The sequence below is a fragment of the Vespula pensylvanica genome, chromosome 4 (genome assembly GCF_014466175.1).
Source record: "Vespula pensylvanica isolate Volc-1 chromosome 4, ASM1446617v1, whole genome shotgun sequence".
Taxonomy (NCBI): domain Eukaryota; kingdom Metazoa; phylum Arthropoda; class Insecta; order Hymenoptera; family Vespidae; genus Vespula; species Vespula pensylvanica.
In genome coordinates, this window is record NC_057688.1 from 7,379,071 (window position 1) to 7,403,078 (window position 24,008).

Genomic DNA, 24,008 nt, shown 5'->3' on the forward strand with positions numbered 1-24,008 from the left:
ATTATTTATAGCGTTAATTCTTTTAGGTCGTTTTGAAGATAGTTACATTTTTATATTATTTTCGTATTCAGTTATTATTTTCGAAATATATTTATTCGATTATTTATATATACGTATATAGAAATTTATTATTATTTCGATTAAATTCGTAATATATGGGTAAGAGAAGCTACGTTTTAGTGTATACGAAGATGTGATCGCAATAGAATATCAACTTTGGCTCAAGTTTTATCTTCAGCTTTAATTTGGGAACAATATGGCAAGATAAACGAAGAACGAAGAATCGCAATATTTCTTCTAATGTAACGTAAATATATCTATTAATTTTGAAATAGTATTATTATCAATTTATTATAATAAGTTCAGTTTTAAGTGTAGTCGAATGTGAAAAGAACATCAACGTTAATCGCACTTTTTTTTTTTTTTCTTACATAATACATATTTATTGACTTTGTCTAGCTATTCTTTAAAAATTGGCTATCATATATTTTTTCATTGTTAACTCGGTCCTTTGATTTCAAATATGCGCTGATAGTGGCATATATACTTATCTATATATACTTATCTATACAATTATATACATTGATATAATGAATCGATAGAAGGGAAAGGGTTCTCCATGTACGTTTAGTTCATTTTTTATCCGCACCTATCGCTGAAGTCGTATATTTTTCGAACGATTCAAAGATACACGTATAGACAGTGTTGCCAATATTCAAAAGTACTGCTGTTACTTTTGTGACAAATTATTGAAAAAAATTATTTTCTAATATCCGATAATAGAAAATTTCTAGAGTTGTTAGAAATCTGTAATACCGACGGAAACAGTTAGATAATTTTCTTCTAAGGATATTATAATATTTTTTATATTTTTATATTATAATTTATTCTTTTTTTATAAATAGGGACAAATTTTTGTGTTTGGTAACACTGCATATTGTTTCATGTTGTTTCGCGTAGTTTGTAGGCATATATGTGGGTATGTTTCGTGTTGTATGTTATATGAAGTGCGACAGTTTGCTGTTGAAATTGATCTATAAGAACATATAATTTATATATGAATCGTATTAAAAAGAATTATATCGTATAATTTTAATTATTCTATGCATTAACTGATTTGTTATTTGCTTTATTAGACATGATGGAACAAGAACTAAAGCAAAAGAGTACGTTTATTAGATTAGCTAATGAAAGTGCAATCGATCAGGAATGTAAAGTATGTTTATTTCTAATCTTTCGAATGTGTGCTCTCAGAGAGATATTAAATTAATATTCATAATATTATTTTTCTACTTTGACATATATTATTATAGGAAACATTAATAAGAAAATTACAAGCCAAGTCCCAGGCTCTTTCTCTTTTAAATCAAGAACTTGATCAATGTAAAGTACAAAGAGATCAATTTAAGTTAATGGCTGAACAGATACAAGAACGATTTATAAATTTAAAAAAACAGATGAACGATGCGAAAGAATTAAATGGGTAATTTAATGATATGATTATTGATTTTATCAAATCAATATTTGGATCGTAACATATTTATTTTCTAGTTATAATGTAGATAGTGACTTTAGGACATTAGATCTTCTTGCGGAATCAAGAGAACAAAATAAATGTCTTCGATTACAAGTTGAAATGTTAAGACAGAAATTAGGTGACGTTCAAGGCGATATTAAATTATTGCGTACAAATAATAATCGCAGTAGTAAGGAACAACAGGAAACACAATACACGTCGGCGATACATCAAAAAGAAGAAATGATTGAGCAATTAGAAAAATTGAATATAAAGGTTATTATATTATTTAACTTATTGCTATTTTTAGTAAATTATTAATCAAGGAAATAATGTTACTATCGTTAACTTGCTGTAGTGTTCACAATTACAAATAGATTTACAAACCGTTCTTGATGAAAAGCACGAGTTAGAAATAGAAAGAGATGCGTTCAAATGTAAAGCACATAGATTAAATCATGAACTTTCCAAAGCATTAAATGCATCTAAACCGATGGATGTAGATGCTCTTATTAATGAAAACAGGTAAACTCTGAATTACTGTTCAGTAAAACAGAAAAAGTTCAAGTAATTAGCTATTATTTGATTATTTAGATATTTGCAAGAAAGATTACAACAATTAATTGAAGAAAAAGAACTCGCAAGACAATCTCTCTCAAAATATAAAGTAAGAATAATTTTTTCATAGAATATTTTTTTTACACATTTATTTGCATTAATTTGCTCTTATTATCAGAGTATGCTGGATAGTAAAAGAGCAAAAGGGACTATTAAATGGGGTGTTAATCCTGCTGCTGGAATGGTGATGAAACACAAGCAAGGTTTATTGTTTCATTTCAAAGTATTGGTACACCTTATTTTAGAAGTAAAATCTTCTAATCATTTAAAAATTTAAATATTATAAGTTTGTTTACAATATATCATAATTTTAGTTGAAGAGCTTTTACAGCAAACACGTATACCACTTCAAAAATCTACTGTTGCAATAGAAGAATTACATTGTTTGTGCACTGCTCTGATGGAAGCATTGAATGATAAAACTTTAGCTTTAGCACATCAAAAAAAAGCTAATAAGTAAGCTTGATGTAAATTATTTGAAATATATAAAAGTAAATATCGTGTAAATAACATCCGTGTAATGTGTATACAGAATTTTGGCTTCGAGAATTTGTGAGTTGGACAGTATGATAGAATCACCAACAACAACGCTATTGGAAGGCTACACAAGTGCTGATGTTGACCAAAAATGTAAGTGTTTGTATAAATATTCTAATTAAAAATCGTTATAAATTATTACGAATGTTACTTCTCAGGTAGTAGTCTTCGTAATGATCTAGACCACATATCAGAATGTACTGCGGAAAAAATCAATGAAAATGTGATTGATACAAAAGAAACAATCGTAGATAACTCTTCATCTTCGGAAATACAATCAGTACATACTATACAAATGAATCTTCCTAAAAATTTAGAAACTTTAGTTCAAAAAGCTTTGAATAATTTAAAAGATGCTGATAAACATGATAAATAAAAGTTTTATATATATTATGTGAAAAGGTACAAAAGAGTGTCTGAACATATGAACATGAAGCAATAGATGGTATTATTTCTTTGAGTTTGATAAATGATAAATCGATCAAATAATACTAAAAATATTGACGAAAGAAATATATACGAAATAACCAAAGAATATTTTCATTATTAATTATTTAATCGTAATGTGTTTTATAATATTATGTGATATTAGATCTATAATTCTATTATATTAATTTATTATTTTATTATTTGTCATTGATACTTAGAAAAATAATTGTAATTTAGTAAATGTATCATACGTATGTATTATATACATTATTTAAGAAAAAAAATTTATTAATAAGTAATGATGTGTGTGTGTGTATATACATACATATATATATATATATATATATATATATTATATAAAAATGTATGATCATATATATAATTATGAAAATTTATTATATGCAATGTCAGCTGCATTACCATAATAAGCCGGTTGACAATAAAAAGAACGTACGAGATAACGTCTTTCACGTAAATATTTTTCGTGTAAAACCCAATCTAATCGGTTCAGCCAAGAATTAAATTTTGTATCAATGCCATGCAAAGCATTCGTATGTTCGGATAGATCTTGTTCTTGTTGTGACTGCAGCTGCTGTTGTTGTTTTTGTTGTAGTTGGTAATAATAATTACTATATCGTCGATTTCTATATTATGAAAATATTTTATATCCAAAAATGAAAGTATCCATTAGGAATAAATAAAAATAATCGTATTTGTATCTTACACTATTTTTTGTTCTTTCAGTTTGATATCTTTTCGTTTTTTCCATTCTTTGAAAACCTTATCATTTATAATACGTTTCATTTCCATTTGTTTTTGATACGATTTAAGATTAGTTTGTTCAATAATTCGTAATTCCTTAGATAATTTTCTTCTCTCTTGTGTTTTCTGTTGTTTTTTCATACGAATATACGTCTATGTTCGCAATTATTTTAATACAATTTGAAAATTAATAGTTTAAGTAAATAGCAATATTTTATATATAGAAAGAAAGAAAGAAAAAAAAAACATATTTCGAACCTGAGCAATTTTTCTTGATTCCATCTCAGCTAGTTTAGCTTGCAATTGTTGTTGTTTCTCCTTCTGTTCTTGTTTGATCATCTGTTTATATTTAATATTTTTTTGTTTTTTCCAATTCTCGAATGCTGTCTCATTTTTATCTTCTCGTTTCCTGTTAAAAAAAAAAAAAGAAGGAAAATACATTTTTCTTAAGCTTTTTATAATGGCTAACTTAATTAATTAAATTTTTTTTTTCATCGAACATTTTTATATCTTCCGATTTATGATTGATTTGAATTAGATCATATTTTGCGTTCTTGTTCATTGCTTTTTCTGTATTTTTTCTAACTTTTGTGTCATTAGACAGAAGAATATTTTGATGTTCAGTAGCATCATTTTCAGGTTTTATCTATAAATATTTATGATCGATATTAGAAATTAGACATACATTTATATTTTCATTTAACAAGCTTACTTCAATAATTGGAATTTGAGAATTGAATTTATAAAATCCGTTAATATTATTAGAAGTTAATGAATGAGTTTGTGCACTAGTTTCTAAATTAGTATTTTTATGCTGTGCCAAATTTGTTAGCATGGAATCACTTTTTGATTTATCTGTGAAGTATAGTTTTGTCTTGTGTTCTCTGCTTGATTTGTTCTTCAATTCTTCATTTTTTTGCATATAATTATTAATTGTAGTTTTGGATGATGGCAAATTAAGTACATGTTTTAAAGTAGATTCATTCCTTAGTATAACTGATGAAAGTGTATTCTAAAAATATTACAATTTTAATATTATAGATATGCGTTAGAAGAATATTTGTGATTGTAGGGTAGAACCTTTTCCGTATCTTCAATAGGTTTCTCTGGTGTTTTTCCTAATTTTGAATTTCTTAATTCAGCCATTTTTTTGAAGTACCATTCTTCATAAACAACCTGATGTAGTTTGGCAATTTGGGCTAATGTTTAAATTTTAAATAATATTAATTATCGGGAAATATATATATTACCATACAAATACAATAATACTAACCAGTATTTTCAAGTGCTCCATTGATCATTTGCTTTACGATGCTTCCTAAATCTTCGACTGAAACGCTTTTAGTTTTAATTCCGACCGACATGATTAAAATTGATTTTTAATTATATGATTTATATGTGTTTATAGAAAATTATTCAATTTTATACATGTTTGTAAGAATATATAAAACACAAAATATGTAGCATACTCGCGATCATAAAATTTCACCCTTTTTTAAAAATTATTTTTTAATCATTAATAAAATTAATTATTAATTCAATCATTTCACAAAAAATATATTTTATAAAACTTACAAATTTTGATATAAGCGATAATAAATTAGTGACACTAGACAGATGACAAAATGGTTTAGATGTAAAGATGGCGATAGTAATGCATATACATTGTGATTTAAAAGTATTGCTAAAAAGAAGACATGGGTTTCATTCAAAAAAAGAAAAAAAGAAACACACAATGGCAACACGATATATATATATATAATAATAACAATAAATTACAATATATTCAATGAATATACACTTGGTCACATTACTGTGTATTCACAATAATATGAATAATAAATCAAATTGACAGTATACTGTACATGTTAGAAACTGTACAAAAAAAAACAAATTGCCATTTATCATTCCTTGGCATTTGTCAAACGTTGATATAATATATAATAAATTCATTTTAAATTGCCTTTTATCCAATCGAGATATTGCGTGACACGTGTATAAACACCAGGATAACCAGGTTCACCACATTTGTTACCAAAAGATACGATGCCTATCTGCATCCATCGACCTTCGGCTCTTAACATTAATGGGCCACCTGAATCACCTTGACAAGCGTCCTTGCCACCTTGACTGTAACCAGCGCATAAGAAATTACTCGTAATTGGTTGAAAGTAAGCCGCATTACAGTCCTCGTTTCTCCATACAGGCAATACTGCTTGTCGTTGAACTGTACTTTCTTTTCCACCTGTTACATGTTTTCATAAATTTTTCTTTCCACGCCTAATACAATGTAACATCATGTCTTAGGACGATTATAAATAAGAAATTACCATAATAAGTTGTTCCCCATCCAACCACAGTTGGTCTAGCACCAGCAAACGCTTCGCTACGAAAGCGTCCCTGTGGTAGACATATTGGTATCACATAAGGTGACTTCTTCACGGGTCTGTTTAACTCAAGCACAGCGATATCGTTGTAAAAACCAACACGAGAAAATTTTGGATGAGCGTAAATCGCTCTAACAGCATAGGTTTCTGGTGAGGATGGTTCGTCGTCTCTTTCTAAGTCTATGTCACCAAGACGTACTGTGAATTGTCTTGTAGCGAATCTATCGTTTAAATAGAAGAAACGTTAGATTCATTTCGTAATATCTAATTTTTCAATCGTAAGAATAATATATAAAAAAAAAATTATTTCCACTAACGGTCGTTGTCGTTGATCTCTTGTACAATGCGCAGCAGTTAGGATATGTCGTGATCCAATTAAGGAGCCTCCACACCAAAATTCTGTACGCTTAGAACCATGAAGAAAAATAGCTGCCATCCAAGGCCAACGTCCTGGCAATGCTTCTTCACCTCCAACGACCCTATATTTTCCAGAATTTCTCACTCCACATTCTAACAGATAGAAAATATTCGATTCACTTTCTCGCTTTATAACAACATGATCGTAGAACGGAATTTATTATCAAATAAATACCTTCGTCGTCTTGTATGTAATTATTGTCGACAGTGCCTAGTGTCTCGACATTGTTCGAATTGTTAACTGACAAGTCTGGAATTAGGATCGTTCCGGTCGATGGTTCTAAAGTAGATGAATCAACTGGATACAATGGTATAGGTCGTGGTGTAGGTGGTTTTATAGGACGATATGGTGGTCGAGTAGGTCGAACAGTGGTCTGGATTAATGGCGGAGAAACGGTACCAGTAATTATTCTAAAAGATTAACGGCACATATCAAATATTAATCGATAGCTCTTTCAACTTTTTTTTTTTTTATTATTTAGCTTACCCATCGTCCAATAAATCGTCTGATTTTTTTGTTGGACAACAAACACCAGGTACGAATATACTTTTAAAGCATAGAGATTGCCTTAATTTTTTTAAATCCAACAATAATTGTGGACAATTGCTGAGATCTTGACACTTCCCTGATGAACCCTCTGCCGTAATGCACGTGGGTAATAAAGATTCTCTGTCTCTATTAACTAACTCCACCGATTGTTGAGGAAGTGTTTGAGAAATTGGTTTTGATAAATTAACTGGTGTTATCGCTATGGCTGTAGGTTCTAATGTTGTCATTGTTGTCGTTGTCGTCGTTGTCGTTGCTTCTGTTGCTGTTGTTTGTACTTTGATTGATGGTTTGGATGTTAAACCAACACCTCTTCTTACCAATGGTGCTATACTGTCTGTTACATTGAGTCCTATGATATTTAAAAAGTACATATTTATAAATGATCATGTAAATATTTTTTAAACAAATTAATAAAACTAGCTCACCTAAAATATTTTTCGAAATAGTGTACAACGCAGATGGAAGTTCTTTTGGTGGGCTATTCGAATTCTCCATACCTCTCGTCATATTAACGATATAACTGCCCACGGTGTTCAATGCACCTAATGTTTCGCTTAAAGTCGCCAAAGGATCAGTCTGTTCTTCTTCGATTTTAACGAGGTGTACATGGGGCGGTCGAATTTGAACATCCCTTCTGTACAATTGACTTCCCGTTCTTCGTACTCCAGAATTCCATATCTCCGATGACCATCCACGCGTCGGTGGCCCATAAGACGTTGGTATTCTATATCCTAACGCTAAATATTACATTAATTACAATCATAATACATAAATTTGAATAGATTATCTCTTTACTTACGTTGACCATGATATCGTATTATTTCTTCGGTATACGAAAGAGCTCCACCAAATATATTCCATATTACAAAAAATTCTGTAATTAGAAAATGATTTGTAAAAAATCCACGTTTATAATAACTGATCTTAAAATTGAAAATAAATAGGAAAAAGAAAAGGATGAAATTTTTTTCTGTCGTCACATAATCTCACGTTGTGTAACAGTCTATAAATTTGTCAAGAATTCTTCTATGGTAACCACGTGTTATCTTTCTTTTTACGATTCGATGAGACACTGGAAAACCCATTACTCAAACGTGTGTTCTGAATAAATAAGTATTCCTTCCATATGTATTATGTAATACTTGCGAAAAGCATAAGTCGAAAGCAACTTTCGAATCTTTTTGGTGTTTCTTCGAATTCTTGATCGACGAAGATATTACTAAGAATTTTTTTTAGATATATGACATTAAAAAAAAGAAAAAAAAAAAAGAAAAAAAAACAGATGAAAAAGAAAAATCGAGAAAGACGACCCAATTTATTTCGAGTAATTCCGATTGAGCTAGAATTTACAGGTATCTTCTCTAAACCCCATAGGATCCGGCTTCTAAATTCATTTCGAATATTTCGGCACAAAGAAATATTTTTGAATCAAGAAAGAACCGGTTTTGGAGTAACCCAAATTTAGAGGTGTATCATTATAAAATAAGACAGAGACACGTTCTTCCTCATTTTTCATTTCTACTCCATTGTCAACAACGCTCTTTACCATTGTTATTATCGAGGCGATCTTTCTTTCTTTCTTTCGTCCTTTCTTTCAAACAACAAGAATAAGAATAGGAAGAAAAAGTAAAGAATAGATAGCTTAGAAATGTCTCTTTGTCCTCCCACGTTCTATTTATGCATATTTAACGAGACAAGACATTTTTGTATCGTTTAATGGGTTAATTACATACGAATGAAAAGTACTAATTCTTTCCTGAAGAATATCAATTTTTTTTTACTTTTTTTTTTTTTATTTTTTGAAACTTGATTTTCATTCCACGAATAATCTAACATAAAATTTGTTTGAACGATATCGAGAAGAGACGCGTCACTTTGTTACGTTGAATGAAAAATTAGGGATCAAAGACAGACAGAGAGAGAGAGAGAGAGAGAGAGAGAGAGAGAGAGAGAGAGAGAGAGAGAGAGAGAGAGAGAGAGAAAGGGGTGTAAGGGGGGTCTAATTACAAAATTACGTGTGCAAGAAAAAGGAGGACTTTTCGGAACAAGTTACTACACACGGACTTCATCGACGGTGAAAGTTGCTCGACGAGAAAGTGTGCCTTTCTTCCGTTCACTGACTCATACAGTTAATACATTCTAAGTATTTACATCGAAGAGAAGATCATTTATCTCTCTTAGAATAAGAAGGTAGTAAGAGCGAAAACGCAGTCATTGTTAAACGACATTCTCTCATTCGTATCTGAAAAATTTCAATCGTAAATCTACGAAGAAAGAAAGTTTTGATGTTTCATCTCATCGAAACTTTAAGTGCACATATATGTTTGAACACGTGTATGTATGATGAGTTATACATAAGTGAACAATTCTTTTGTTCTTTTTCCTGGTTTTTTTTTTTTTTTTTTTAAATTCTTTAATTCTGAGAACATGAAATTTATGTTATCAAAATTGCATAATATCGTTACATGGCTTTCTGGATAATATCACCATAACGTAACTCAATTGACATTGAGCTATATTTGATGCAACGGGTTTTTAGATAATTATAGGAGAAAAATAAAGAAAAACACACCCGCATGATAGGGGTGCACGATGACATTCAAAATTGATATTTACTATCCTTCTGATAAGAACAATAAAAAATAAAGGAATTATAACTGTTTATGCAATAGCATTTAATTACGTTTGATATCATCTAATTTAATTGTATTTAGTAGATGCAGACTAATCTAATCGTACAGAGGTAGACCAATCTAATCGTATTTGTAAAAAATTGGATATCAAATATTCGTTTTCATTTATTTGTGATGAATAATCGACGGACCGTGAGTAATCATTAAATAGAAATTAGAAAAATGAGATTAGATTAATATGTAAATTAATTTTTTGCAGTTAATCGAGAAATATAAATACTTATGTATGTATGTATGTACATACAAAAAAGGAACTCTTATCGAAAGCGTTACGTTCTGACGCACGGTGAAAGTGTGCTGAATTTCAGCAAATTAAAAAAAAAAAAAAAAAGTAAAGAATAAAAAAGGATAAAATAGATTTCGTGTCGGATAACACGAAGGATTTTTCTTTGTTAATAATAGAAAAGTTACAGTTAATAATCAACACATGATGAGAAATATACTTGCGTGTTCTTTACGCTTTGTGCTTTTTAATTATGACACATAATAGAGGAGCACGTGCTCAGCGAGTTACATACATATTTAATTATTTGTTTTGTTGTGACAAATAATTGAATTATTTAAGAATATATTTCTATAATATAAATGTAAAGATTATATCGAATAATTTTATGTATATACATATATATATCTTTTTTTAACAACCGGATAGATATTAGAATATTTATGTACGTGTAAAAAAAATATATATACATATATATACAAGAAATGAAAGAACAAATTCAAATTCATGAACAAGAGACCTACTGACATTAGTTTGAAAGCAGCTCGTAGAAAGTCCATGTTTTCTACGATACACGCCTCTACATTTTATTTTCAGTTTATTTTATTTTATTTAATTTTTTTTTTGTTTGCAACAATTTCTATCCTTTCTCTCGATTGCATATGCTGCGACAAATCCCATTTTAAAATGTCGTTCTTTCATATTGAAAAAACACGAATGAATTGAAAACGCGATTGAAAATAAAAACTTCACTACCGTCTAATATCACACTCTTTTATCAGGATCATCGTAGTGGTAGTAGTGGTAGTAGTAGTAGTAGTAGTAGTAGTAGTAGGGTCTCTCTTGTAAACAATACACTTACTAAGAAGGAATGAAGAGAACATCATCGTTAAAAAAATTCCCAGCAAGTTTTCACGTACATTCCAACACTTAATAAGACACTACTGACTGTCACACCACACCTGATACCCAAACGCGTTGTTAAGCAGACAACGCAGAGCTGAACTATTAAAAGAGACTCTCTGTCGTGAAGATCACCAGAGTACCGGCAAATTATGCATGGTATCGAATTTGAAGAGAGAGAAAGAGAGAGAGAGAGAGAGAGAGAGAGATGAGCAGAAAAAAGAGAGAGGAGAGAAAGGAGATAGAAGAAGAGAAGGGGAGAAAAGAGAGTCAAAGAAAGAGAAATATAGATAAAGACAGAGAAGAGAAAGGATAGAAAAGAGAAGAAAGGAAGAATAGTAAGTTAGAGTAGTCAAAAAAAAAAAAAAAAAAAGAAAAAGAAAAGAAAATTGTTTAAAAGCAAGAAGGAAACAACAAGTTTTCGTGCGTTTCGTGCAACCGTGATTACACAGAACCCAGGAGGAGCCCAGGCTACAGCGACTGCCCGTGAAAAGACCTCGACACACTTTATTCCTGATGTGCTAGCTTGCTTGCTTGCTTGCTTGCTTGCTTGCTTATTCGCTCGCTCTCTCTTTATTTACTCTTCCTCCTTTTCTCTGTGGAAACGCCATCCCTAACACGACTATCAAGGGAAAGTGTTCATTGCTGTGTTGCTATTACTACTACTCTTGTTCTTGCTATTGCCATTGCTTTCTTGCTCTTGATGTTCCTACTACACTATTATTATTATACCACCACCATCACTACTACTACTACTACTACTATTCTACTTCATCGGCTTTCGATTATTCGTTACGGCTACACACACCTTGGAATGCACTATCTTGTTGCTCTTGATTCTTCCATTTCTTTTTTTTTTTTGTAGTTTGCTTTTCCTTTTGCTTCTCTTCCTTGCATGATCGACGACGATATTATTTTAATCTATTATTTCTAATGTAAGTGGATTGGTGGAAGATCATTAGTAGTCTTGTTTCTTTCTTTTTGTTTCTCATCGATTACTTTGTAAATTTATTGGAATTATATATAATGTTCATTCATTACACACACACGCGCGCGCACACTCTATCTCTCTCTCTCTCTCTCTCTCTCTTTCTTTCTCTGCAACATTTGCCAACGTGATTATTGTGTCACAGATTCTCTAATGCATACAATATACACTTTATATGGAATTCGTCAATGTACAAACTGTTCATACTCGCAACAGTATGTGAGGGGGAGGGACATTTTTTCTTTCTTTTTTTTTTTTTTTTTTTTCTTTATAAGTATTATATAACTTGCTGTCCATACTAGAAACAATGAGAATCGAGAATGAATAGCTGTCCGTTTGTTAGATGTTAAAAACAATGGAAAGTTTTCTTTGTTATTCTTGTCTAATCGGCGTTAGTTACTCTCATCCGTTTTTCCTCAAAATATTATTTTATATTAGCTTAAAATTATCTTACTAGTAACATAGCATATATATATATATAATATATATAATATATATAATATATAAGATAATATATATATACATATATATATATATAACGCGCTATGCAATACGATAGTATTTTGTTGTTGTTGTTGTTGTTGTTGTATACATATACCTTCTTGTGTCTCTTCATTGTTTGTTTACACTAAACTGTATTTTTTTTTTTGTTTCCCATCATCGCTTCCTCTTTGTCTTGTTAAAACTATATTATTGTTAAAATCGATGAATTGTTACATTATTATTTAGAAATAAAATAAATTGAAATACACATTATAATATATCTATTAACAAATGTACAAAAGTTCCTTGCACTTCGGAATTTTTAGTAGTATATTGTGCTGTCGGTCTGTGTACGATACACTTTAATCGCTTAATAGATATTTCAATCGCTTATTTATGATGAACAATCAAGATCACATATCATTTGTTAAATACAGAGCGGTGTTTAACAGTATGTACGTCAACATTCCATCATTTTTTTTCTGTCAAACTTTCACATAAATATAATTAATAATTGTTAATTAATAGATAAATGGAATTATTGTTCCTATATCTTTTAACAATTTTTATATGAAAAATGCGTACTTTCTCTCTCTCTCTCTCTCTCTCTGTTTTTGTTTCTCTCGATTATTATTCATATGTTATACAACATCATGTAACAACGGAATCTAGATTAATAAACAGATTTACCGAATGTATCGGTACAAGATGAAATTCTAATATTATTTTGGTCAATATATTTAATATCAATGGAAAACGATGCGCTCTGTTTAGTTAATAATTCATCAAACAATATCTTTTGTACATTGACATGTTTTGAGGCTACATTTTCTTTTTTCTTCTTTTTTCTGTCTTTCTTTTTGTTTTTTTTTTCTTTTTCTTTTTTTTTTAAATTTTGCATATAAAATTGGACTATTACGTAAAACAATATTTTTCAATGAAGTTTACGAACAAAGAAAGTAATATATACCTACATACCTCAAGTTTGCTAATACTCAAATTTGCACGATTCATTTTTTTAATCATTTTTCTTCTTCTTTATATATATATATATGTATATATATATATATATATATATATATATATATATTCAATCAATTCTATCAGTATTTCCTCATACTAGACATAGATGATTTATATGGATCGAATCGATCATATGAAGTAGCTGTTCCCGGTGCTGTTAATCCCATGGATTGTATGGGGCCACTTGGATAAGTTGGTGGCACAGGATGACGTAAAGTATTACCTATACTGCTCGAATTGCTCCATCTATATGTGTGAGAATGATCATTTATTTATAATATTTAGCAAATAAAATGAAAAAAAAAAGGAGAGAAAAGAAAAAAAAATTCTTCACACACATAAATGTAAAATAATTATTTTAATATACCTGTTGACACTGTCTGATGATCTAGAACTCCAACCCGATGGTTCGTTACGTGGATCCCGTGTGCCACTACTTGGGACAGAATTAAATGATTTTGTAGATGGTGGAACTGAATGCCATCCACTTGGTGTTTTATTGCTTTCTATATAACGGCTATCACCTATAAAAATATAAAATTTAACATTAACTATCTCATACGTTAAATAATCATATAACATTCTCGTGAAATATCTAATCGTTTTTTAATAAATTGTAATGATCCTTTTTTTTCTTTTTTTATTATCTATTATGCCAAAAAAATAATAAATTCAAAATAATGTCTAAAGAATATTGAGTATGCTTTATAATAAAAAATTAATTTCATTGTAAGAGAGTTTCATCATATAAGATTAATTAATTTTATATATTTGTTTAAAATATTTTTTCTTAATTCAAAGTAGGTTCAACTAACTACAATAAAACCCAATGAGAAGTCGGAAATTATAATTTTTATTAATAAAGCATACATTTTTTATATAGTGTATAGAAATACATAAATATGTCTTTTGCGTTTGTTATTCGATTTTCAATATCAAAAGAATCAACTGATTTATATATATTTATATATATATATATTTGTATATATATATATATATAATATATTCACGCTATATACGATAAAGTAATACAAATAAACTAGAAACAAAGCACTCTTGTTAAAACGAAGACGGCAGAGAAATAATTTCATTACTACATACAAGGACAAACATGGAGTTATTCATTTGTTTGTTGTATTTTTTTTTTTTTTTAAGATAAGAGAATAAAGATAATATTATAAAGTAGATAAAAGTTATTATCTTGAATTAATAATTATACATACAACAAAGCAGTGTACATCGTTTTAGTTAAATTTTTATAACATGACTCTTCTTTTCATTTTCTACATGTTATTTCAATTCATAATAATTATTATGGTACATTACTTTATTTTTAATAATATTAGATCAGTCTAATAATTATAATTGTTAATGTCGATTATCGATATAGACCTAGTAACATAACGTTCTTTTTAATAAGTAAACAGACGTAGAGTTTATTACTTTGGAATTTGTTAAAAATTAGGCACTGAAAAATAATACTACTTGTTCGTTCTATTATAAATAAGAAAAAAAATGTAGACTATATATAAAATATAATTGTATTTAATAAGAAAATGGGATAATAAAGTTGAATAGTAAAAGATAATAAAAAGACAACATTTTTATAAAAAAAAAAAAAAAAAAGAGGAAGAAGAAAAGGAAAAAAATAGTATTAAAAAATTAAAAAGAAAACCAGTCTTATTCTATCGGATATTGCATTTTCCAAATATGATTGATATAGTTTCTCCAAAGTTATTGAATAATAATAATGATGATGATGATGATAATAATAATAATAATAATAATAATAATCATTATGTATTCTCAATATACGATTTAAAATTTTTTATATGAATTTATATAAATCACAAAAGTGTCAAAATATTATAATATTTATCGAAATAATCCTAACATGCACACACACACACACCCACACACCCACACATATGTATGTATATGTATATATATTTATTTATTTATTTATTTATTTATTTATCAAAAACATGTGATCATTATTCAAAAAGAAAACTATGATTAGATTATGTATTACGATTTACGTATATCTTTCATATAAATATTAAGAAATTAATAAACTCTATCCACCCAAATATTTGTGCATACTACTTAAACGAAAAGAAAATAACTTATTATATAAATCGTAAGAAATTATTAAGACTATTGATAAAATAAAAAGAACAAAAAAAAAAAAAAAAAAAAAAAAGACTGTATTATAATAGATCAATGAAATATGATTCTATACAAGTTTAGTATATGCGCGATGTGTGCAGCAAATTAAAGACATTTTTCGAGTATATACTCTTTATAATACTTACGGGGTGCACTCGAGCTCGGTGGTTTGAAGCTTTCACTATAACGCGTATGACTATCCCTAGAATTTCTATGCGACTCTGGTTCAGATCGTCGTACCTCGCGTTCTCGAGTATATGTTGTAGTACTGGGTCGTTCGTATCTAACACTATTTAAAGAAAATTAATTAGAGATCAGATGTGTATAAAAAAAAAAAAAATATATATATATATATATATACATATAAAAAATATATTATTTTAATGATACATAATAAGCGATATGTAACTTTACTACGTACATTCATTTATAATAATTAATCGATCGAAGAAGTTGAAATTACCTTTCTTTGACTTGTCGTGGATCGATAGACGAGGATGTTGCAGAAAGAGATTCACGACGTACGATTACTTCTCTTCCACGTGATACATCAGAAAACGTTTCTGGACGACTACTTCTTGATGTAAATTCGCTACTGCGTTTGAATTCTTTCTTTAATCCCATGTCTTGCGTAGATCTGTGATACGATACACAACAAATTTCATATATAAAATTTAATTCTGTTCTTTTTTTTTTTCTTTCTTTTCTTTTCTTTTCTTTTCTTTATTTTCCCTCAAGCTATTTTACAATACGATAAAATATCATCAATCGGATTTAATTAATTACCTGCTCGATTCGTAACGTGTAGGTGGTGATGGATCTAATCGTCTATCCGAAACACGATCTATGATCTCAGTTCGTCTATCACTCACTCGATCTGGACTGTGTCTTCTGCTATGTTCCGTAGTCATTCGTTTCCTTTCTGGTTCTACGTATAAATCTCTAGGATCCCTTCTATCACTAGATGATCTCTTGATCGAGGGAGGCGGAGGAGCACGTCTACTTTCTTCTAAACGCATTTGTTGTCTCTTTAACTCCAATCTCTCGCGTTCCAATTTCTCCCTTTCCAATTTCTGACGTTCTCGTTCCAAACGAAGCAATTCTGCTTTTTCTTGTTCTATCCTTTCTCTCTCCCTTCTTAATTTCTCACGTTCCCTTTCCAATCGTGCTGCTTCCTCTCTCTGTCTACGTTCAATTTCTCGTTGTCTTTCCATATCCTCACGTCGTCTTCTTTCCTCCTCTCGCAACATTCTTTCACGTTCACGTAATCTCTGTCTCTCACGCTCCTCCTGTAATCGTAAGATGCTGTCGTATCGATGTTCGTCTTTCTGTCTTACAATTATTATATTTTTAACGCAGGTATTACATATTATTTTGATATGTTAAGATATATATGTCATATGTATTACAAAAAAGTAATAATAAAATAAGATGAAAAAAAAAATAATGAAAAAAAAAAAAATAAAGAAAAAACAGGAGGAAAGATGATCATATCCATCTTTTTAGGGAGAAAAAAAAAAAAGATTGAAACGAATCATCTTGATTGATCAGTAAATTTTACCAACCCTTATTTTTGCAAAAGTAAGTACATCATCTCGTCTACGGCGTTCTCGACTACGCGAACGACTGTACGAACGATGATGATCCCACGAACGAATTCGTTTATCTTCTCGGCGACCTCTTTCACTTTCTGGTTTCTTGCTGGTAGATTTTGTTGATCGAGAATCAGATTCCTTGGAGATCTCTTCCTTTTTATCCACTGGCTCAGTTTTCTTAGCATCGATATTTTCACTTTTTTCGTCGTTCTTTTTTGCTGTATATATCCCCATAAAAATGTTTGATTATTAAAGCACAGAAAATTATAAATATTATATACAATATGTATGTTGTATCGCGATATTTGATATCACAAAGAAAACCAACCTTGTTCGGGTCCTTTTTCTTCACTCTCCTTCTTTGCTTCCTTTTCTTTTCTCTCGTTGGTTTCATGATTATCTTTTGCCTTATCCTTTTCTTCTTTCTTTTCTGACTTTCCATTTGCTGCATCGCGTTTGCGCATATGACTTTGTTGAGAATCTCCTTTGGCCTAAAATCAGACAATATATCACCATTTACCTATGTAATCTTATAAATTAGAAAACATTTAAATATTTCTGTTCGTTATTACCTTCTCGACGGATATCACTCGACCGTGCAATTCAGTTCGATGCAAGTGTTGTATACATTTTGCAGCATCTTCACTGGTAGACATAGTAACGTATCCATAACATCTTGCACCTGGAGTTCTAGCATTGGTAACCACTTTGGCACCTATCACCTTCCCATATTTTGAAAAGATTTGCTTCAAATCAGTAGCCCGTGTACTCGATGATAATCCAGACACCCACAAATTCCTGCTACTTGCATTAACAGGATTGATTTGAGAAGTCTTCTTATCTGTAAATTATATATAAATTATTTATATGCGATCAGTTTATGGCAATAGTAATTGAATACACGTTTCTGAATATATGTACGTAATTTAATTTAATATTTCTTATGGAATATAAAACAACGTACCTTTATCTTCCCTCTTCTGACTCTTGCTGCTGGACTCCACACTGAAAATACATGATCATGTTCTGTAAAATGTCTAGACAAATATCTTATTGGGTTAAACATAAAGATTAAATAACTATCATTATATCTGAGGCTTAATAAGTACCTCTGTAACTATGTTAAGCACATAAATTTGGCTAGCAACCTTTTTTATATATATCGTATAACAGTCTGCATATAATTTTCTTTTTTCTTTCACCTTTTATACACCAGTATTACTCGGTTTACTTAAGTAGTGCATGCATTTTCACTGTTTTTATCCATATATTCATCGTGTTTTTTGTGTACGATGATCGTATATCCATATAGGAATAGTCCACGCCATTTATCCCTCTATATCTCCAGAGCGGAAGCCCCTCCTTCATAGTTCTTCTCAGAGCACATATCTTGTCATGATGTAAACGAGTTTTTTTTTTTTTTTATTTTATTTTATTTTTTTTATTTAAACACTTACGCGATCTAAAGTGGGTAGTGTCTTTGGGGTAAATCGTGTGATTGCTTCTCGGTACACTAGTATTTAACTGCATTCTGCCAAGTAGAATTAATCATAATATACTAAATGTTCTTGTTACGATGCATGATGAAACTGTAGTCTCTTTAGAAAGAAATATCTTCGTTGAACCAAAAACGTAGCACTTGATATTTCTTTTTTTCATTTTTTTTTTTTTTAATTTAATTTTTTTATTTTTTGTTATTTATTCTTTTATTATTATTATTATTATTATTATTATTATTATTATTATTATTATTATTATTATTATTATTATAAATGTCAGAATACGTAACACTTGTAAAAGAATCGCGGTCGGTACGATTTTTTAAGTTTGCTAGCCAATTTCTCGACTTCTTAACATACTTTTCAGAGTTAAGAATTACAGCCTAAGTACAGAAGTTATATAGAATAACTTGATATTCGATTGAAAAAAGGGAAAAAGTGATCTTGCGTATGACCATGACGAAGCATTTTATCTTGGGGATCCCATTGTCCAACAGTATTTTATCCTGATGGTACTGTATGTGGCAGAAGAACATCACTAGCAGAGAGTCGTGTAATATTTCGTTGTCGAACCACTGTGAACCACTTAGCTATGAGAGACCAACCTCTTGCTTCCATCGCCACCATCCTGCTTGTTCTTCATCCCGACGTTTGCACCAGACGTTGTCCCTTCCTTGTTGCTGGCACCAGCTTCTGCTCTACCGCTCCCTTTAGAGTCTCCCTTCTTGTTCTCTTCCATTTTCTTCTTCTCACCTCCATCTGCAGAGACAATCAAGGTAGCATAGTCACTTTCTGCCAAGCCTGATTCTTCTCCCTCCCTAACACTCCTGTTTAATGGCTCGTGCTCTCGATCAGGAACTTTCCTGAGCACTATAAGATTTCGCAGTGAATAATGATGAGGCTTGCACGGACTGCAAACTCATTCTCCAATGGCAGTGTTCCACAGTGAACCTAAGCTTTTTTTTGGGGGGGGGGCCAGAGGTAGAGACATAAAGCTACCTTCGTACCTCCGTATATATATATATATATATATATACATATATATATAAAATCTCGATTTGAAGCCTGAATCAAGAAGAGAAACTAGAAAGGGGGAAGCAGCATTGCAGAGTACAGTAGATAGACACCAAGAAGTGCTCATTGTTTAAAATCTATTTGACTTTATGAATATAAAGTGATTCCTGCAATATCAAATTCTTGCACAGGGGGAAATGTATTCGAGCATATGTAATATCAATCCTGCTTAGAGTTGCGGTAAGTCCATGTGTGATGAATCAAAAATAGTGAGTTCAATCATATGCTGATTAATATCACATTAATTGTGATATATATATATATATAAGACATTTCCAAGTTGAGATACACATAAATCTTCTTGTATCCACAATGTGTTTTGATGATCCAACGATGCTCTATGCGGCAGGCATAATTAATGTAACGGTATATCAAATTCTAGTGTTAACTAACTTAAAAACTAGCGCTTATGGAATATACGGCAGTCTTATGTAAGCCTGGCAGTGGCTGCACGTAAGTGATACGAAGTACTTTCGTCCTGCTTGAAACCTTTTGAAGCACAATGCGTGCTATAGTTTGTAGAGATATCTGCTCCATCCACTTGACGAAGATCACTTCCTGTTGTACGTTGGAGTTCAGCTTGCGTAACTCGTGGACCAAGCGAAGGTTGTACAAAAGGTACAACGTGATGAAGAATACCAACGCTGCCCCAATTCTGGATTGATGTGCTGTTACACGTTGAAACTTGAACATGTTCCGTAGGTCTTGATGCCGCCGTAGATTTGAGCAATTTACTCAGGACCATGGTTAAAGTTACTACTATCTCTAATTTCTCTAATTCTGTATATACCTAAGCTATAACTAACATAAAATTAACATTTAACTTACCTTTATGTCTATCATGGGATTCTGTCTGTAAACGAGAAACATCTCATGTAAGTTCATTACTATATGAGATGGAATACTTTCTACTTTAGAATAAAATGATGTAATAAATTCAAACAAACTACCTCCTCGGCAAGGAGATTTTCTTCATCTTCTCCAATAGTTAAATTAATAGAATCTTCATTATCCATTCCATTGGCTTCTACAGCACCTGTAGTCGAAGACTGATTTGATGTAAGTGTCTTCTCAGTTTCAGTTTTCTTCTCACAGGTTTGTCCACTCTCAGTTGGAATTTTATTTATAGTTGTTGTTTTTGTTTCTTGTTTGACTTCTCCTTCTTTTGGAGGATTGTCAGAAACATCATTCGACGTATCCTATGATATTGAAAATATTTTTAAATATGACATATGGGAATATGTAGATAAAAATGTAATGTAGAGATATAGATTCATTTCTTTTATTGAAATTAAATAAAAATTTAACGTTAGGTTGGCAACCAAGTTCGTGACCTTCAAATTTTTTCAAACAAAATAATTTATTCAAATTTAACATATAACGATTTTTAATCAACATATGCACCATTTGATTCTACAATCTTTTGTCATTTCTCTGTCAATTTCATGATAAATTTTCCGGCGACTTTGAAACAAAATAAATGATAAAAGTTTTTGAATAAACTGAATAAAATTTTTACTTCTTCCACCGTTGTCGTAAATCGTTTTCCGGCCAAGGAATGTAACGACCGGGAGAGGTAGTAGTCGCTTGGAACTATGAGCCGTACGATGGATAAATTAGACGTTTCCACTTCAATTCTCTGATTTTTTCCAATGTTCTATTTGCCACGTATGGATAGATATTGCTTGGCGCAGGATAACTTCGCAAGGGTTGACGGAACGAATTTTTTCGTTATTGAGCCTAGACACGATCAAGCTGAGACGAGTAGAGCTCTACGTCAACACTTCGATTATTTTCGATTAGTTTGAATAACATCCCCCACCCGGCCACCATCAAACGCACAACATGACCTTTGATGAAGACTAGGCTTCGGAGTTGATAATAGTGTTTGCTTAGATCGTAGTCACGTAGTTTGCACGACGACGAATTATTCAGTATAATCCACTTTTTATCAAGTGAAAATCCGGTTAAGGAAGGATTTTTTATGGTACCGTTGGAGCAGTTCTCTCACTGCATCCATCCGTTTAATCTGTTGAGATCTTGTTAAATCACGAAGTATCCATTTACCGACATTTCACGCTAAAACTAGCAGCGCGTAAAATTTTTTCGAAGAGAATTTTTTCGTATAAGAATATTTGTTGTGCATGGCCAACACATACGCGTGGTTAAAAATGATTTTTGTTAATCGTTTCCAATATGGCGTCATTATTCACCTCTTTAAGTCGAACGAAGCATGGTTTATCTTTTAACATAGCTTTCATAGAATTTTTTAAACCTTTTTTTTACACACGTTGCTTTCAACGTCTCGTATCCAAGGGCTTGGCAAATAATTACGTCTCGTTTCGGTAACGGAATGGCCCGATTGGAATTTGTTAAGTAAACGTTCGCGAATCTTCATTTTATTAGTGTTCACTTTTTTAAATAAATAAATACAACAGAATGATAGAAAATAATAAAATTTTTATGTGAAAATAATCGTAAATTTACAGACTTTCGAAAGACGTATCGACGAACAAGATCCACTTAACCAATAAATTTATTACGGATTAAAGAAAGAAAGTATAACAAAAGAAATCATGAACTTAGTTGCCAACTTAGTAAGTAAAAATTTAACAAGGTTCTTACCTCTTTCTTATTAATAATAAGATTTTCTTCGGATGAAAGTTTTGGTTTTAACTTTGCTTTTGACTCATTAGCATCTTGTGTATCTATATTTTCTTTTTTTATTTGTTCTACATTTTCTTCTTTTTGATTTTCAGATGATTCCAGAGTATCATCTTGATTAGGTACTCCTGTGACTATGAAGCAATTTTTTTCAATGATACAAATTTATTGAACTATACCATATGTAGACGCTTGTATTAATATTTTTATACAAGAATCATATATAAATTTGAACGAAGAAAATTCAAAACGAATTATAAAAAGCAAGTAATTAATTATATACCACTGTTTTTCCGTGGACTGGTCTTGCAGACTCCACCACAAGGCACAATGAGATATTCCTCTGGATTTTCTCCATCGTCAGATATAGCCTAGACAATATTTTATTTATAATAATCATGTTGTATCTGTGTTATCTATAAAATACCATTTATTAATACTTTGTCTTTACATAACTCAAAATATTACATAATATATTTCAAATATTTCATACTTAAAATTATATAGAATCATTGATTATTTCCTTATAATTTATTTTCAGATAAGGAAAAAACGTTATTGCTCTTAAATCAAAATATGGTAATACTATTGATATATTCTGATGAAACATACGTATATATCAAAACTAATTAGTAATTAGTCTTTTTAAAGCTGGGCTGTATAAAACGTATATATATGTATACAAGACTTATACATATATCACATAAAATCTTTATGTAGTATATTGATACTATACAAGACATCTATGTAAAAAGAGTAACATATGTTAATGCGTAGAATGAAAAAAAAATGTTAGTCATTAAAAATTATTTTTATCATTGAATTGAGTTTCATTTAGTATTTCTTGATAAATAAAAAAAAAAAAAAAGAAAAAAGGAAAAGAAATGAATAATCCTGAAAATAATTTAATATAATTGGCATATTTTCTACGCAAACGTTAAAATAAAAACTTCATTACGTTTTGCGTTTATGCCCAGATACACATTACGTTGTGAATAATCTGAATAGAATCAATAGGGTTAAAATGGCCGACGGCACACATGATGCTATGAAAAAAAAATGTTACAAAGTAGTAAAATGTAATATTTTCCGCAATAAAATCGAGAATGAAATCATTTGAAATACCTTAGAAAGACGTTCAAGAAGTGCTGCTTTGTTTCCCGTTTTATCTAAACCACGTCGTTCTAATTCTGTTTTAAGATCTATAACACGAAGCTCGGTCAACTTCTTTCCTTCTACATCGGCCATTACACCGGTAGAAAAATTCTTCTCTCTTTCGTCAAAGTAGATAGAACAATTGGTATACGTAAAGGTACGTAACGATCAAACGATTTTCATATGATCGTATTACAATTTTTTATCGTAATTGATAAAATGTAACTTTTTTTTACAAAAAAATTATACGACTATACACTACGCAACGACTGTAACGCACTTAGTTCACAAACATCCATCGTAATGGCCAACATCCCTACTAA

At 30.3% G+C, this 24,008-nt stretch overlaps 4 protein-coding genes across 8 annotated transcripts; 1 reads left to right on the forward strand and 3 right to left on the reverse strand.

The window, feature by feature from the left end:
- Window positions 1–86: 86 nt before the first annotated feature.
- On the forward strand, window positions 87–22,820 carry LOC122628973 (coiled-coil domain-containing protein 149). 4 transcript variants are annotated; one of them, XM_043811917.1, is made up of 10 exons: window positions 87–307; window positions 1,137–1,216; window positions 1,314–1,483; window positions 1,552–1,792; window positions 1,875–2,041; window positions 2,111–2,183; window positions 2,253–2,337; window positions 2,449–2,590; window positions 2,667–2,764; window positions 2,830–3,238. In XM_043811917.1, exons 2-10 carry the CDS (start codon window positions 1,139–1,141, stop codon window positions 3,045–3,047), a joined length of 1,272 nt encoding a protein of 423 aa, XP_043667852.1. In that variant the 5' UTR covers window positions 87–307; window positions 1,137–1,138; the 3' UTR covers window positions 3,048–3,238. The 4 variants fall into 4 exon arrangements, 3 of the variants coding, with proteins under 3 accessions (XP_043667852.1, XP_043667853.1, XP_043667851.1); XR_006327161.1 differs by lacking the exons at window positions 87–307; window positions 2,830–3,238 and adding exons at window positions 22,356–22,463; window positions 22,626–22,820 and having other exon boundaries at window positions 986–1,216; XM_043811918.1 differs by lacking the exons at window positions 87–307; window positions 2,830–3,238 and adding an exon at window positions 22,626–22,820 and having other exon boundaries at window positions 986–1,216.
- On the reverse strand, window positions 3,432–5,460 carry LOC122628974 (nucleoporin GLE1-like). Its single transcript, XM_043811919.1, has 7 exons — window positions 5,136–5,460; window positions 4,943–5,061; window positions 4,575–4,874; window positions 4,363–4,508; window positions 4,121–4,271; window positions 3,825–4,015; window positions 3,432–3,744 (listed from the first exon to the last, which is right to left on the reverse strand). Exons 1-7 carry the CDS (start codon window positions 5,224–5,226, stop codon window positions 3,483–3,485), a joined length of 1,260 nt encoding a protein of 419 aa, XP_043667854.1. The 5' UTR covers window positions 5,227–5,460; the 3' UTR covers window positions 3,432–3,482.
- On the reverse strand, window positions 5,483–8,439 carry LOC122628972 (proclotting enzyme-like). Its single transcript, XM_043811915.1, has 6 exons — window positions 7,642–8,439; window positions 7,154–7,565; window positions 6,842–7,077; window positions 6,567–6,759; window positions 6,193–6,470; window positions 5,483–6,107 (listed from the first exon to the last, which is right to left on the reverse strand). Exons 1-6 carry the CDS (start codon window positions 7,721–7,723, stop codon window positions 5,812–5,814), a joined length of 1,497 nt encoding a protein of 498 aa, XP_043667850.1. The 5' UTR covers window positions 7,724–8,439; the 3' UTR covers window positions 5,483–5,811.
- On the reverse strand, window positions 12,635–24,004 carry LOC122628970 (SAFB-like transcription modulator). 2 transcript variants are annotated; one of them, XM_043811912.1, is made up of 15 exons: window positions 23,656–24,004; window positions 22,814–22,901; window positions 22,492–22,664; window positions 20,817–21,065; window positions 20,695–20,719; window positions 19,398–19,551; window positions 18,258–18,298; window positions 17,866–18,134; window positions 17,622–17,784; window positions 17,264–17,511; window positions 16,485–17,026; window positions 16,162–16,335; window positions 15,845–15,987; window positions 13,897–14,053; window positions 12,635–13,775 (listed from the first exon to the last, which is right to left on the reverse strand). In XM_043811912.1, the coding sequence occupies exons 1-15, from the start codon at window positions 23,776–23,778 to the stop codon at window positions 13,610–13,612; spliced, it is 2,715 nt and encodes a 904-aa protein (XP_043667847.1). In that variant the 5' UTR covers window positions 23,779–24,004; the 3' UTR covers window positions 12,635–13,609. The 2 variants fall into 2 exon arrangements, with proteins under 2 accessions (XP_043667847.1, XP_043667848.1); XM_043811913.1 differs by having other exon boundaries at window positions 16,485–16,987; window positions 23,656–24,003.
- Window positions 24,005–24,008: the final 4 nt, after the last annotated feature.